The sequence below is a fragment of the Pinus tabuliformis genome, chromosome J (genome assembly GCF_031772625.1).
Source record: "Pinus tabuliformis cultivar Carrire ecotype Pingquan chromosome J, CPIR1, whole genome shotgun sequence".
In the NCBI taxonomy this organism is placed as follows: Eukaryota; Viridiplantae; Streptophyta; class Pinopsida; order Pinales; family Pinaceae; genus Pinus; species Pinus tabuliformis.
This window is the reverse complement of record NC_142295.1, coordinates 1,573,383,587-1,573,398,604: the sequence shown is the minus strand read 5'-3', so window position 1 is coordinate 1,573,398,604 and position 15,018 is coordinate 1,573,383,587. Positions and strand designations below refer to the sequence as shown.

Genomic DNA, 15,018 nt, shown 5'->3' with positions numbered 1-15,018 from the left:
CATTTTTTCCTTGAGATAGGAAAATCTCCCCTAGTTTCTGCCATACTTCCAATCCTAGGAAACAGTGCATCAGTCCTAGGTCCTTCATCTCGAACTCGGAAGCCAACTCCCTCTTACATTTGAGAATGAGAGGGTCTGCACCTGTCAGAAAGAGGTTGTCAACGTACAGCACCAGTATGAGAGGTTTGTCATCTTCAACCTTAAAGTAAAGGTTAGGGTCGGCTTCACTCCTAGTGAATCCCAGCTTCATCAAGTAGCTATCGATCCTCTCATACCATGCTTGGGGTGCTTGCTTCAGCACATAGAGGGCTTTCTTCAACCTGCACAAGTGAGATTCCCGGTCATGAATCTCAAATCCTTCGGGTTGTTCCACATAGACTTCCTCTTTGATCGATCCATGCAAGAATGCAGTCTTGACATCCATCTGATGTAGGTTCCATCCTTGCGAATCAGCGAGGGCTATGATCGAGCGGATGGTGGTGTATCGGGCAACAGGTGCAAATATCTCGTCATAGTCTATACCTTCCTTCTGAGAGAAGCCACGAGTGACAAAATGAGTCTTGTACTTGTCAGCGCTTCCATCAGCTCCATGCTTTATCTTGTAAAGCCATTTTGAAGTGACAACAGCTTTGTCCTGGGGTCTAGGGACCACATCCCAGACATCGTTTTTCATGATGGACTCATATTCCTCAGTCATAGCATCCTTCCTGACTTGATGCTTGATAGCTTCTGCAAATGATGAAGGCTCATTTTGGATGATCGTGCTCCGATGGTCAGGTATCCCTGATACCTGGCCAACTTCTTACTTTCCCATAAAGTCCCTCTGGGTGCAATGCATCCTTCAGCATCATCAAGTGTCCCCCTAAGCCATGAAGGCCTCTTCCTAGAAGAGGAAGGCTCTTGCGGAGGGGGATCAATAGGATCCATAGGTTCTTCCACATCGGGCATCGTCTCATCTTCCTTTCCCTTCGGTTTCCTGGTGTCTTCTTTAGATTCCCTTAGAGTAGGAAGATTGTCAACTTTGCTAAGAGCCATATCTTCATCAAAGGTGACATCATGGCTAATCTCGACTTCCCTTTGACCAGCCACATAGATTCTATAGCCCTTAGTATTTTCACTATAGCCCACGAAGATTCCTTTCTTTCCAAATGCACCCAATTTATTCCTTTTCTCTTTCGGCACATGAAAATATACAGGACTTCCAAAAATTCTAAAATGAGAAATGTCAGGTTTCTTGCCAGTGAACATTTCTTTGGGAGCCTTGGAACCCAATGCTTGATGAGGGCATCAGTTTTGAACATATACGGTGGTATTCGCAGCTTCGGCCCATAGAAACTTTAGAAGTCTTTGATCATGGAGCATAGCACAGACAGCTTCCACAATCGTACAATTCTTCCTTTCCGCCACACCATTTTGCTCAGGAGTATATGGTGTTGTAGTCTCCCTCTTAATGCCAGCCCTATGTTGCAGGAAACATAGGGCAAGGGGGCGTTTCCGTACAGAAACAGGTACGAAACGTTGAAACGCATATGGTACGGCCCTGAAACGCGTTTCAGGCCATACTGCCATGTTTCACGAAACTGAAACGTGGCCAGTATGGCCTGAAACGCATTTCAGGGCCGTACTACTCACGTTTCAGCTTTTTGCTTGTGTTTTTTTTTTTTAATTTTAAATTTCTTTTCTAATTTATTTTTAAGTTATCCTAGTGACTTCTAGTTGCTTCTAGATGCCTGTCTAAAGTTATAAAAGTGAACTTTTTCCCTAGTGTTGATATGCAGTGCATGGTAATGTTTTCTTAAAGTAAAAGTGATATTCTCCTTTATTTTTCATTTTCATCCTTTTACTTAAATTTTTAACATTACCATGAAATGACTCAAGATGTTTGAGAGTGGTTTCGCCCTCATTGGATTTCATATGGAGAAAGTAGATTTTAGATCTCACTCAAAATCCAGTAGACTTATCTGTTTTTCAGGATTTCAGGATTGGGGGGATTGCAATGTTTCCATTAGATTTTATCATGTACTAGGGTATGGAACTTGTATTTAATCAAGAGAACAAAGCCCTCTATGCAGGGGAGACTCCCAATAATGAAGAGCATGTAGGGTACTAGGGTATGAAACTTGTATTTAATCAAGAGCACTAAGGTCGTTCGACTATGTAGGAGGAGACTCCCAATCAAGCACGAGACAAGAAATTAGAAATTTCTCGTGGCTGATTTTGGATATTTCTATTTTCATTATGTGATCATTCATGAGTAAATGTGATGTAAATTTAGAGACTTATAGTTTATGCATTGACAATTGACAATTTTATCATAATGTAATAAATTAGAATGTATCATATATGCTTTATGATTGCACATATTTCTTAAATGTCCTAATAGATATATATATATATATATATATTCGCGTTTCCCCGTTTCCAAAATTTGGGGAGGTCGCATTTCGTATCGGTTCCCGTTTCGGAAACTCGTACTCGTTTCCCCGTTTCGTGCAACCTAGTGCCAGCCTCTTTGCAAAAGTCATGGAACTCATTGGATTCATACTTAGTCCCATTATTAGTCCTTAAGATCTTGATCTTCTTTTCAGTTTGATTCTCGATCAGGGCTTTGAAGTAACGAAACCAAGAGAACACTTCATCCTTCTTTTTCAAGAAGTATATCCAAGTCTTGCGAGAATAATCATTTGTAAAAGTGAGGTAATATAAATATCCTCCCAAGGAGTTCACATGCATCATACCAGATATGTCTGAGTGAATCGACTGCAATATATCGGAGGTCTTGCTTTGGCTTGAGGGGAATAGTCCCCTTTTGAGCTTTCCTTCAGCACATCCCGAACATACACCTTCTTGCTCTAATTTGAACTCGAGCATCCCGGTCACCATTTTTCTCACATCGGGTAGATATTTATAATGAAGGTGAGCAAACCTTCGAAGCCATAGTTCGCATTGAAGAGATGTGTCACAAGACATGACACCCAGCGGACTTCCTCCGACCTGATATAATGAATCAACTCGAAACCCAAGAGTGAAAGCATCTTTAAAGTTCTTTTTCCATACACGTACCTTGCCATCGATGAAGGCCACCTTGTAGCCTTTGTCTTCCATTGCCGAAATGGACACCAGGTTCTTTTTGAGATCAAGTACATATAGGACTTCTTGTAAATGAATTGTATTTCCCTAATTCAATTGAAGAGTGACATTCCCTATGCCTTTCACGAGATATTTTGAGTTGTCCCCAAGAACAATTTCCAGGTTGGTCTCCTTCTCTATCAGATTAGAGAGAGCTTCTTTGTAACCAGTGAAGTGCCTTGAGGCACCACTATCAATAAGCCAATTTCCCAGCGAGTTCGGGGGAGCAGTAGTAGAGAGGGCCGCTGGTAGATAATATTCATCTTGCTTATTGTTAACAACATTAGATTCATACCTGGAGTTTCTTGCCTTCTTGAAGGGTTGACCTCTTCCTTGATTTCCAGCATTCCTTTTACCTCTACCATTGGACCTGCCATTCCTTTGATTGCCTTGAGAGTGATTTTGGTCATTGTCATGGTGTGAGTCCCTTTTATCAAGGCACTCCCTCGCATAGTAGCCCATTTTGTTGCAATTGTAACATTGTCCTTTTCTTCCACTTTTCGGTCCGACCTTTCCTTTGGATTTAGCCCCAAAATGGTTTCTACCTTTAGCATGAGAAGAAAAGGCAGAGGGATTTCCTTTAAGTGCAGGCATTTCTTGCTCTTCCATCCTTGTTTCTTCTTGAATGCATCTTGCCATCAATTCCTCAAATCCAGGAATTACATTATTGTTGAGAAGAGTAGTCCTGAATATATACCATTCAGGTGGCAGCCCTCCAAGAGTTGTGATAGTCATTTCCCTGTCAGGAACTACTTCCCCAATAGATAGGAGATCATTCTTGATCTTGGTGATCCTTAAGAAATATGCTTGCATACTCTCATCTTTTCCCTTCTTAATTTCCTTTAGCTTATTTCTAAGGAACAAAACTTGATTTGCATCATTAACTTTGAATAAACTCACCAGTGTATCGTAGATTTCCTTGGAGGTGGTCAGCTCGGAAACATAGGCCACCAGGCGCTTGTCGATAGAGTCCCAAATGATCTTCTTTGCTTTGACTTCTCCCCTGGTCCACTTGTTCTTTGCAGCAGCAGATGCATTTGATGGAGGCTCAACAATTCTGCCTCTCACATGGTCCAACACTTCCTGCTCTTCTAATGTCAGATCGAGAGACATCTTCCATCCGTGATAGTCAGACTTCTCACGGAGTTTGTCTTCAGCGGGGAAGTGTGCTGAGGACCCCATGACTTCTTTAAGATTGCTTCAACAGCCTTCGGTGATTGCTCTAGCTCTTGCTCTTGCTTGGGCTTTGTCTTCACCTCAGCTCCGATACCATGTTAAATTATGGTATGTTCTATGCTTAGAGCAGTTTACTTCAAATCTTTTTATTAGCCATTGTTTAGCAATCACATAAACATAAAGTAAAGTGCAGATAGAACATTAAACGATTGACAGAAAACAAGCCAAGACAAGAGACACAAGATGTGGCGGCTAGCCAGGGACAAACCCCAATGCAGGGAAACCCTTTGATCAATTCTTCTTTAATCTTCAATAGTTCAGCAGAGAGAAATAGTACAATTCAGAATTCTGTAATTTTATAACAGCAGCAGCAAACCCTAAATCAGCAAAGTCAAACTTGGTCAAAACAGCCCCGGATTGACTTCTAGTCAACTTGAAGAACTCGGTCTTCAACAACTATCTTCAGCAACCCAAAACAGTCCACAATAATCAGTCAAAAGTTCAGCAATCTGCAGTCAGCCCTAACCAGTCAACGTTGGTCAAATTCCAGGTCAATGTTGGTCAACACTCCATAAAACAGCCCAGCATTTGGTCAACGCAACCCTAGAAATGTCAACGCTGCCCAGAAAGTCAACGCTGCCCTAATTCGTCCTTCTTCTTGCACGTGTGAGAGAAGTTGCCCTAATTCGTCCTTCTTGCTTGCCCAATAAGATGAGGACAGAGAAGATGAGTTGAGATGAGATGAGTTGATAATGAATCAACCTCACTTATACTTATATGACTTGTTGGGCGTGTGTGCCACACATTTAGCTGCTGGCCGACCTTGACAATTTGTCAAGTAAATACAAATAAATCCATATCTCCATAAATACTTGTCGGAATCGAATGATCTTTAGATCAATCCTACGCCTCTTGACAAGAGGAATCTATGAAAAATATCAGCTACCATAAATAAGGTGACCCACATGGAGTTTGGCCCTAGTTTCCAATTTTAACAGAAAGTTTATTGTCGAGAAGCTGAAGTGAATGTGAGTTTAGGTGAGTCTAAGGAGTCAAGGAAAATCAAAATTTTGGTGGTGGTCTCTCTCTGTTTCATGTTCTAGATTGGGAGATTGAAGTCTTCAAAGTTGGACTGTTGCTGGAAGCTGTTGGCTGCTGCAAGTTACTGCATAGTCGAAGTTGTTGGGTTGGTGTGGAGGGAAGGTCTAGTCTTGGTCTAGGGTGAAAAGTCTCAAGGGATACTATTGAAAGGAAGAATTACTTTGACTAGGTTTTTCCCCTCGAGGGGGGTTTTGCCCTGGCATGTGCCTACATCTTGTGTTCATTGTTTTATGTGTTGCTACTTTTGGTAATTGCTTGATGAACTAAAGAAAGAAGATATAAAGAATTGTAATAATAAGAAACATCACAAGTAATTATCAAGATCAAGAAAATATTTACTGTCTTTCTGATTTTCCAACACTTTAAGCCCCCTTGAAGAGCGAAGTTCCCAAATCTTGATCATTTTGACTCCAATCTTCCCAATAGCTAAGCACTAGTCCTAGATACTTGGTGATCACATTAACTCAACAAAAAATCATTCTTTCACCTCTTTTCTTCGTCTTTTCTTCGTCCCTCTAAGGATAAAGAGATTTTATAAGGCTTGGTGCGGAATTTTATGGAGGAGGAATTTTGGGATTCCGTCTGGACAAATTTCTTCATTTGTGTCTCCTCTAGGCATCCTCCAGTTTTGAATGAATTCCAATGGTGGAATTTCAAATAAATTGATGCCCTAGCTATCACACCAAGTGGGAACCCTTGAAGTTGCTTTTGACTTGGGGATTTCTTGAAGGTTTGCACTTTGTAGCTCATCATTCAAAACCTTTTCTCTTAACTATAGTTGACCATTGGATGAGCCTTTACCTCGGTATATCTCTCAACCCTAGGTATCTTACAGTATTTCTCTCAAAGGGGTTTTTCGTGGAAAATCATCCTAGCTTCTCCCAAAGCTCATCCTTTAATTGAATATTTCCATTGAATGAGTCATCCTTGCCTCACTTTGAACCCTAGTATAGACATTAATCACAAGTGAGGAATATTAGAAGTCTTAATCTTAGGCTCTCATCATTATTGAACATTCTTGAGACCAGATCTAGTCATCCTTCATAGGTCTTTCTTGGAGAGCCTTTCAGCTTCCCTTGAAGCATTTGAACCATTAATTGAGCCTCTCTTTGAATGGGCCTTGGAAATCATTTCATATCACATCATTGATCCTATCATCCTAAGTGATTTCCTCCATACTGGGACTCCTCTTGTCGGTGAAAATCCAAGAAGAGAAGGGGACTTATGCTATGGTGAAGTGGGCCTCTGTCCCAAAATGTTGTTGTGCCCTCTAGTTCTAGCATGTATACTAGGCCTCCTAGTTTGTGCAGCAACAGGTCAACCTACATCCTTGGGTCCAAAACCCCGCCGCCTTTGGGTAAATTTCCCAACCAACTACTTTTGGCGGGTATCCTTCTCGAAAATACCTTCTGAGCTACCCAAAATCTACACCATTGATCCCCCAAAGAAATCAAATTTTAATAGAATAAATCCCAAAACCCTAAATGCCTAAAGGCTCAAACCCTAAACTCCATTCTTGCCACCTAGTCAAAGGTCTGAGCTATCCTTATGTCAAGATCTACTCTCAAGGTTTGACCTCAAAGTCTTCTCTATGAAGGTCTGCTCTCAAGGTTATTATGGTCAAGGTCTGATCTACGTCATGTGCTACACTATTGCTCACTTCAAGAAAACCAATTTATTCATTGTTGATGCGGAGATGTGGATGTGGCTCACAAAAAAACTCGTATGACCTGCTTCATGCTCATACAGAAATGGTTTTCAAAATTATCAATTAACAAAGATAGTTATAACTTATCAAATCATTGGTTATCATTTATGGTACATGGATGGCTACTAGCAATATGCATGAGAACTCTCTTTTTCATTATAACTTATAGTTCTACTGTTGTGATTCCTAAATGGTTTGATTCTTAACTCTATTTTTTTTAATATAAAAATAATTTACATTTCTTTGTAATTGTCATTTCCCCGCTTCATAGCAATAGCATGGCAGCTTAGCAAACCCTTATATAGGGTTTGTGCACAACTCATTTTACAATAAACAACTAATTGTTTTAATAGATCCATTAGTTCTCCAAGGAATATAATAAAATATTACATTTTTATCCTCAACCAACTACTTACCAAAATTAGAAGTTGTTGGGATCTATTACCTCCCAGGTTCAAACTTAGTGCAAAAGTCCTAATCACAAGTGTAAGACCCCAAAGGCAACTTACGCAGGCTGCCCACTATTACCTCAGTAGCTTTTCCTTTCTCACTTTAGACTAGGCAAAAGTAGATGATCCTGACCTAGGGAGCTTCCCTATGGTTTACTAATCTCAATTCTTATAGCATAGGTTGGGAGAAAGGGAGAGCTTAGAAACAGAAAAACAAAAAGGAAAAAAGGTTTTTTGAGAATTTTATGGTTTTGGGCTGATGAATGAAAGGGAATATCAATGTCTTATCATGTTTGAGCTATGGGGTCATGAGTGATCATGGATGCTAAATCAATAACATGGGTGCAACATGATTTCTTTGGTGAAGTAGTTCTCTCACATTAAGAAGGCAAAAAATGAACCTATTCTCATTTTCCATGTTAGATTTGTCACAATATTGCATAAGATTCATCCATCAGCTGGACTAAGGAGCGTTTAAGTGGATTATGTCTTTACTTCCTATTCAAAGTTTTTTTTCCTCTTATGAAGTGAAAATCAAACAAATTTAGGGTAAATTTTTTGCATTGCCTTAAAAGTACAACAATTCCTTGCTACTAAAAAGGACTAGAATAGTGGAAGCTTTGCACCTGATGAAGTTTCCAATAGTGTAAGAGATTGACAATGACTCATAGTTGGATAATTGTCCACCGATAGTTGCACCGCTTCAGCCATAGAGTTCCATGAAGATAAAGTTGAAGAGCCAAGTTTATAGGTTGGTTCATTGGATCTTTCCAATGATGAAGACAATGGTCAAGAAGAAAAGCAACAAATCAGCCTTGTAGATTTGTGTCAGCAAGGACATCCTCAGTTTGATCATTGCTTGGATATGAAGAATAGTTGTGATTTGATGGAGATGAGGAGGATGGAAATGTTTCAGGAGGTAGATTGGAAGAGAGTTGGCTCTTTTATTTTCTTCTCGATCACTAGTGAGGGGCCATGTTCCAAATTTAACCCAAAAGACTTACTTGGTTGCTTGAGCAGTGAGCATGTGAATACATATTTCCACCATAAGAGACTTCATGACTGACTGCAAGGGAGTGCTGACTATGCTGATATTTCCCACGAGATCAATCACTTGTTTACATGGTTCTATTGGTCATTTGATTTATGAAAATCAATCATGGCAAATCTAATCTATTTCCAGAATAAGAGGATTTGGGCTTGTTACCACTCAAACTCGTACCCAATGTGTAGAATTCCTGCGCACAAGGTGAGAACCCAAAGGCAACTTGGAGAGGCTATCCAAAGTCACCACAATAATCTTCTCGCAGTCTTTAGGTTGGCTCTTCTCCAACTCAAAGAGGGTTTCCCTAACATAGGATTATTAAAACATATTACAAAGTGGCTCAAGATGATTAAGAAGAGTTAGCTCTAGCAAAACAGAAATATCAAAAGCGATTTTATAAATGGAGTGACGAGATAATTAAGACTAGTACCAAGTCCATTGGACAAGTGGAGTCAAGCATCAACCACTAGGGGCAATAATCTAAGACATTAAGAGTGAATATAGCCTGAATAAAGAAGCTACAAACACACCTATATGGTTGTCCACTAATGTAGCAAATTATTTGCAAAAACCCCAACTCGTGGAGTCAAAACAAGTGTGAGGGTGCATTTACCCAAGGTAGATGTGAATGGTAGTTAACTCTTTATTAGGATGAAAGATGTAGGTAATTCTTGATTAGAATGAAGATATACATTAAACATCTCCTTAATAAACACAGAGATATGCAAAGGAAACAAACCACAATTAAGATCTTAACAAAGGCACAATCTTCTTGATGACAAATAATGTTACCTATGTTTCAGTCACTTTCAGACCTTCAGCACCCATTTGATAAAAAACATTTCATGCCTTAGTCTTCAACAAGTAAACCCAAGCAATTAAGCTACAAAAGGAGAAAACTTGGCTAGAACATGAAGTCGTCTGTCAATTTTGTCGTCATTCAAAGTTGGCCACTGCAATACATTGACAATACTATTGTTAAAATAGGCAACTAGGGCCAAACTCCATGTGGATCACCTTATTTATAGCTTCTAATATTTTTCCTAGATTCCTCTCATCGAGAGGTGTAGGATTGATCTAAAGATCATCCGATTCCAATAAGTATTTATGGAGATATGAATTTATTTTGATTATGGACAAATTGTCAAGGTCGGCCAGCAAACTTATGTAGGCTCAGAAGCCCAACAGTCAAGTCTATTCATCCTCAAAGTTTGCATATAAATACAAGGAGCATTAAATTTGGACAATTCAATTTACTCATCTTCTCTCTCTCTCTCCTATGCATGAAAGGAGCCTCTCTCTCTCTCACATGTGTGGCTGAAAAGAAGACGTCCTAGGGCAAGAAAGACGCAAAAAGGACACTAGGGCAGCAGGTCATCTCTTTGACCAGCGTTGACCAAACGTTGACCTTCCAGAAGTACGGATTGGGTGTGGTTGCCTCTCCTAGGCAGGCCGCAATTTTTGGCATGAAAACCAAGGTGATCTGACGTCTGGTTTGACCGGTGTTGACTGCCCCAGTTTAGGGCTGCAGTTGACTTCAGAAATCTGCAAATTGACTGTACTTTTGGGGCTGTTCAAGGGTTGTTCCTTCAGACTGTTCAAGGACAAGTTGACCAGAAATTGACCAAACATTTTAGAGGTCAATTTCAGCTAGTTTGACCAAGTTTGACTTCGCTGATCTAGGGTCTGCTGCTGCTGATATAAAATTACAGAATTCAGATTTTGTACAATTTCTCTCTACTGAACTATTGAAGATAAAAGAAGATTTGATCAAAGGGTTTCCCCACATTGGGGTTTGTCCCTGGCTAGTCGCCACATCTTGTGTCTCTTGCCTTGGCTTGTTTTCTGTTGATCATTTAATGTTCTATATGCACTTTACTTAATGTATATGTGATTGCTAATCTGTGGCTAATAAGAAGAAAAATAAGTACACTGCTCTAAGCATAGAACATACCATAATTTAACTCTTTATTAGGATGAAAGATGTAGCTAATTCTTGATTAGGATGAAGATATACATTAAACATCTCCTTGATAAACACAGAGATATGCAAAGGAAATAAACCACAATTAAGATCTTAACAAAGGCACAATCTTCTTGATAACAAATAATGTTACCTATGTTTCAGTCACTTTCAGCCCTTCAACACCCATTTGATAAGAACATTTCATGCCTTAGTCTTCAACAAGTAAACCCAAGCAATTAAGCTACAAAAGGAGAAAACTTGGCTAGAACATGAAGGCGTCTGTCAATTTTGTCGTCATTCAAAGTTGGCCACTGCAATACATTGACAATACTATGGTATTCTACACCTCTGCTATAACAACCAAAATTACACACCCATACTTGACAAAATATGTGGTGAAGCTCTCTCTAGCACAAGCCCATCAACCATGGACTTAATGATCATCAAGACTCTAAAATTCCAAAATGAACGGCCGCTGAATAATAATGCTAACTAAAACGACATAATGTTCAAACTTCAGAGATGTTATTATAAGTTCTAAGGGTAGAGTCAAGGATTACAGTAACAGATAACCGATGAAAATGTTCAAGAAATAATATAACCCTCTCTTAGTGTTTTCTGTATGCATCTCATATTTCAGGTTGCATCATTTGCTCTCAAGGGTCATTATACGAATCCATATGATCTTAGGATAGCTTCCATTTGACAGTTTTGATTTATTTGTGAATTCGCAGCACTTAGTTTTAACTCTCTGGAAGTATATTCATCGTATAAGCAAGGAATTTAATTATTATAAAATACTTTCCTAAAGTAGAATACAAAATAGTAACAGATATTTCGTCTGTAACATAAGATTTTCTGTATATTTTCTCCCAGACCAAGGTATGAAACAAACTACTTCAGTCCACTACATAACCTATGTCAAATGGAGCATATAATTAAAAATTTAAAACTTCTACAGCATATAGGCATCGCAAAATCCCAACTTGGCCCATTCAATTCTGGGCCTCCTAATCCAGAGGGTCTGCCCTTGAAACTGATGAATCAATTTTTTCGCAGTTTGGTCAACATTCAAATGCAAACCCATCCACGCTGAACACCATAATTCACAAGCAAGGCACTATGGTGCAAGGAACGCAACATTATTTGCAATATGCCTGTATTGATAGCACAAGGACGTATCGAGTTCTACAAAACATATTCAAATATGCCATATTAACACAATAGTTTTTCAAAAAATATCAATGCATAAACATACCGCAACTGCCGCAATAGGAGTTTCTAACTTCGAAATTGCATCTAGCCCACCCTTTGCAAGAATTAGTTTTGTATGCCCAGAGTCTGGCTCTATAATATGTAGCCTGCACCAGATTATTTGCAGTTGCATTGTTAGAATTTGGGATGAAACAATAATTTGACCAATCACAATACAGCCATTTCAAGATTGACAAGAAGGAAATCTTGAAAATAGACTGTCATCATTGTATTGAGATAAAAACAAGTAAAACATCAAACCAAAATTTATTATATATCCATTCTGTCCTACATGCAAAATTTACTAGATACTTAAACCATATCCCTAGTTTATTCATTATAAAACATAAACAAAGGACCAAACCTTGACCAGGATAGCAAACCGAAAATCTTCTTACAAGAGCTATTTGGAGAAAAACTTTAAAAAGGCTCACGGATACTAAATTGTGGAGATTGGCTGCTGCTGCTGCATGTAATTTGTGCTAAACACAGCTGTCTGGATTCCTGGAATATATGTTGATAAGCTCAAAGACCTGATAAGGAAAGGACGGAATGGTGTTCTTACTAATGTTTTTATCATAAAATTACTGCTATATGGTGATAATGTTGCATTTATGGCAAGAACTCAACAAAGTTTGATCAATTGAATGTGCTAGACTAAATTTCTTGCAAGTCTAGAAGCTACAGATTATAAAAAGAAAATAATTGCTTTTCCCTATAAAGGACAAAATTGAAAAAGTTATTCCATATTTTGAATAGAGAAAAGGACTTCTCAAGGAGTCAACATAGATGAGCAGCGAGCTGGAATCTTTTCTCTGGGAGAAAATAAATGGCGTGATGGTTGTCTTCTGCATCATGTCCTGACTTATTCTCTCCTTTTTGTTGGTGTGGTGGTCCTCATAGCTTCCTCTCCTAAGGGCTTAAAAAAAATAGACACCATGGCCAGATTCTGTGATCGTTGATCTTAGACAGTTGGTGGTTCACCCTAGTAAAATTAAGGTCATGATCTTCAATGTGTCCAAGGGCTCTTTGTCATATTACCACTTCTCCTTCTACGGGACTGAGATTCAGATAACCACGACTTACACATATTTGGCATGCAGTTATCAAGCACACAATTTAGTTTGAGGGATACTTTTCAGCCCCCGTTCAACAAGGGATATGGTTCACTTTCCATGCTTGAGAGGCAACACTTTCAGGCCATCTCATCCAAGACGCACCTCTTGGACATGATCATCAGACCTATTATCCTTTATGGTTCTCAGATTCAAGGGCCTACCTTGTTGTCCTCTGACTAGGCTAGAATTCAAAGAGTCCAAACACTCCTACTACAATTTATGATCTGTTACAAATGGACAGCTCCTCAAGCCTGCATCCAGCGAAAGGATGAAGCCCATCCTCTCCACCTCAAAACTATCTTCAGACTTGTTTCTTTCCTCCATAGGACTCGAACGTTGGGGGACTCAACCTCAAGGAGGGGGAGGAAGCCCTTCTTGGCTCTTTGCTTTTCAAGAATATTGCTTCTACATAACTCCTTGGGATGGAAGCATTGCTGGTTCACTGAGGCCTCCTTGTTACTCCTTAGACACACTCGATCAGCTTCTACACACTAGGCAGCAATTGAACAGTAAAACCAAAGAATACATTTACAAGAAGTATATTCAGTTCACTTGGATTCACAACCCCCCCCAAGGGTCTCAATCCCAAGATGACTTTCTACTTTGAGCACTGTTATCGCTTAGGTTTTTCTGTTTTCCCATTGGCAGAAATCTGCTTTGCTTTTCCAACTGAAGGAAGCCTGGTTTTACTGTTGGAGGGATTCATTCTGTTTTCAAAAATTTGCCTCCATTCTTTTCATTGCATCGACCAAAAATTGTATCATCTCAGATGTTGATTCACTAGTACTAGCAGTATTCTTTTCAGCCTTACTTTTGGATGAAGAAGGCCTAGAAGGGTTGAATGGTTCAACCTTAGATGATTGTAAGTTCTCTTCTATCTTAGCAGCATACTCCTTGGTTGCCCCTAGAGTTGTTGGGGCCTTGTCTCGCAACAGGGAACCAGGTTGTCCCTCAAATTCTTTGGTGTAATGGAGCAAGATTATGTCATTGTTTGGTTTCAAGTTGTCATGGAAATCTACTATTAATTTGTCAAACCTATCATCAAATTCCTTAATAGTTTCGTTGACCTTCTTCTTCATCTCATAGAGTTGTGTGAGTATTAAGATAGTGTCCTTTCTAACTGCCTATTTATTAATGAATGCATCATGGAAAGCATTCCAATCATTAATGCTATTATCAAGGAGACCATTGAACCAAGTTCTAGTGTTTCCAACTAAGCTTAAAGAGAACAACTTCATGACCACATCCTCTTCTTCATTTGACACATCATGTTCGCCTACTTCCTTGTAAAAATTCTCAAGGTGTGTTTCAGCCTTAACTGTGTCATCACTAGCAAACTTTGGTAACCATTTCTCATATTTTTTAGGCATATTGAGAGGATAACCCCTAACCAGTGTTGCACGAAACGCCCCCTAGGCCCAAGGATCCAAACCAGGAATCGCGTCCCGTACGGATCCGTGAGGAATCTGTTGTCGGATTCACAGTTTGGAATTTCGAAACCACAGATCGGGTCGGCAAAGGCAATTCCAGGAAATTCAGAACTGTGTCGGCTCAATCCGCGGTTCTGGATTTCCGAACCACGGATCCAACGACATATCCTCCCCAGATCCGCGACGGATCGAGCACAGATCTGAAGGGAGACAGGCGGTTCCACAGGGTTCTAAGTATTTTTTTATTTTTTCTTTGACTTAAGTTGCGTTGGGGCTTCTCGGACACTCCCAAGGTGCTCCTTAGATGCTTCCTAGATGCTCCCTCATGGTAATTTTAAATTCTTGACATTCTCCTTTATTTTTCATTTTCATCCTTTCACTTAAATTTTTAACATTACCATGAAATGACTCAGAATGTTTGAGAGTGGTTCTAGCCACATCGGACTTCATATGGAGAATGTTGAAATTTGGTACCGGAGGACAGGTGGTTCCCTTAGGCTTTGATCTTTGGCCTAGGGAAAAGTGTCCAAAAGAATTTAATTTTTCTCCTAAAGTGACTATAATTTTATAAAGTTAAATCTAATTTAAAAGTGACTTTAAGTGATAAAGTTATTAAGTCTAATTTTAAAGTGACTTTTATAA

The 15,018-nt window shown here is 39.4% G+C and overlaps 1 protein-coding gene across 1 annotated transcript in view; it reads right to left on the bottom strand.

Annotated features, from left to right (window-relative positions):
- Positions 1–15,018, bottom strand: part of LOC149233497 (uncharacterized) — a 149,294-nt gene that overhangs the window by 114,965 nt on the left and 19,311 nt on the right. The window contains exon 2 of the mRNA XM_089376752.1: positions 11,833–11,935. Within this exon, the coding sequence (XP_089232878.1) occupies positions 11,833–11,935 (103 nt within the window). The remainder of the gene's footprint in view (positions 1–11,832; positions 11,936–15,018) is intronic.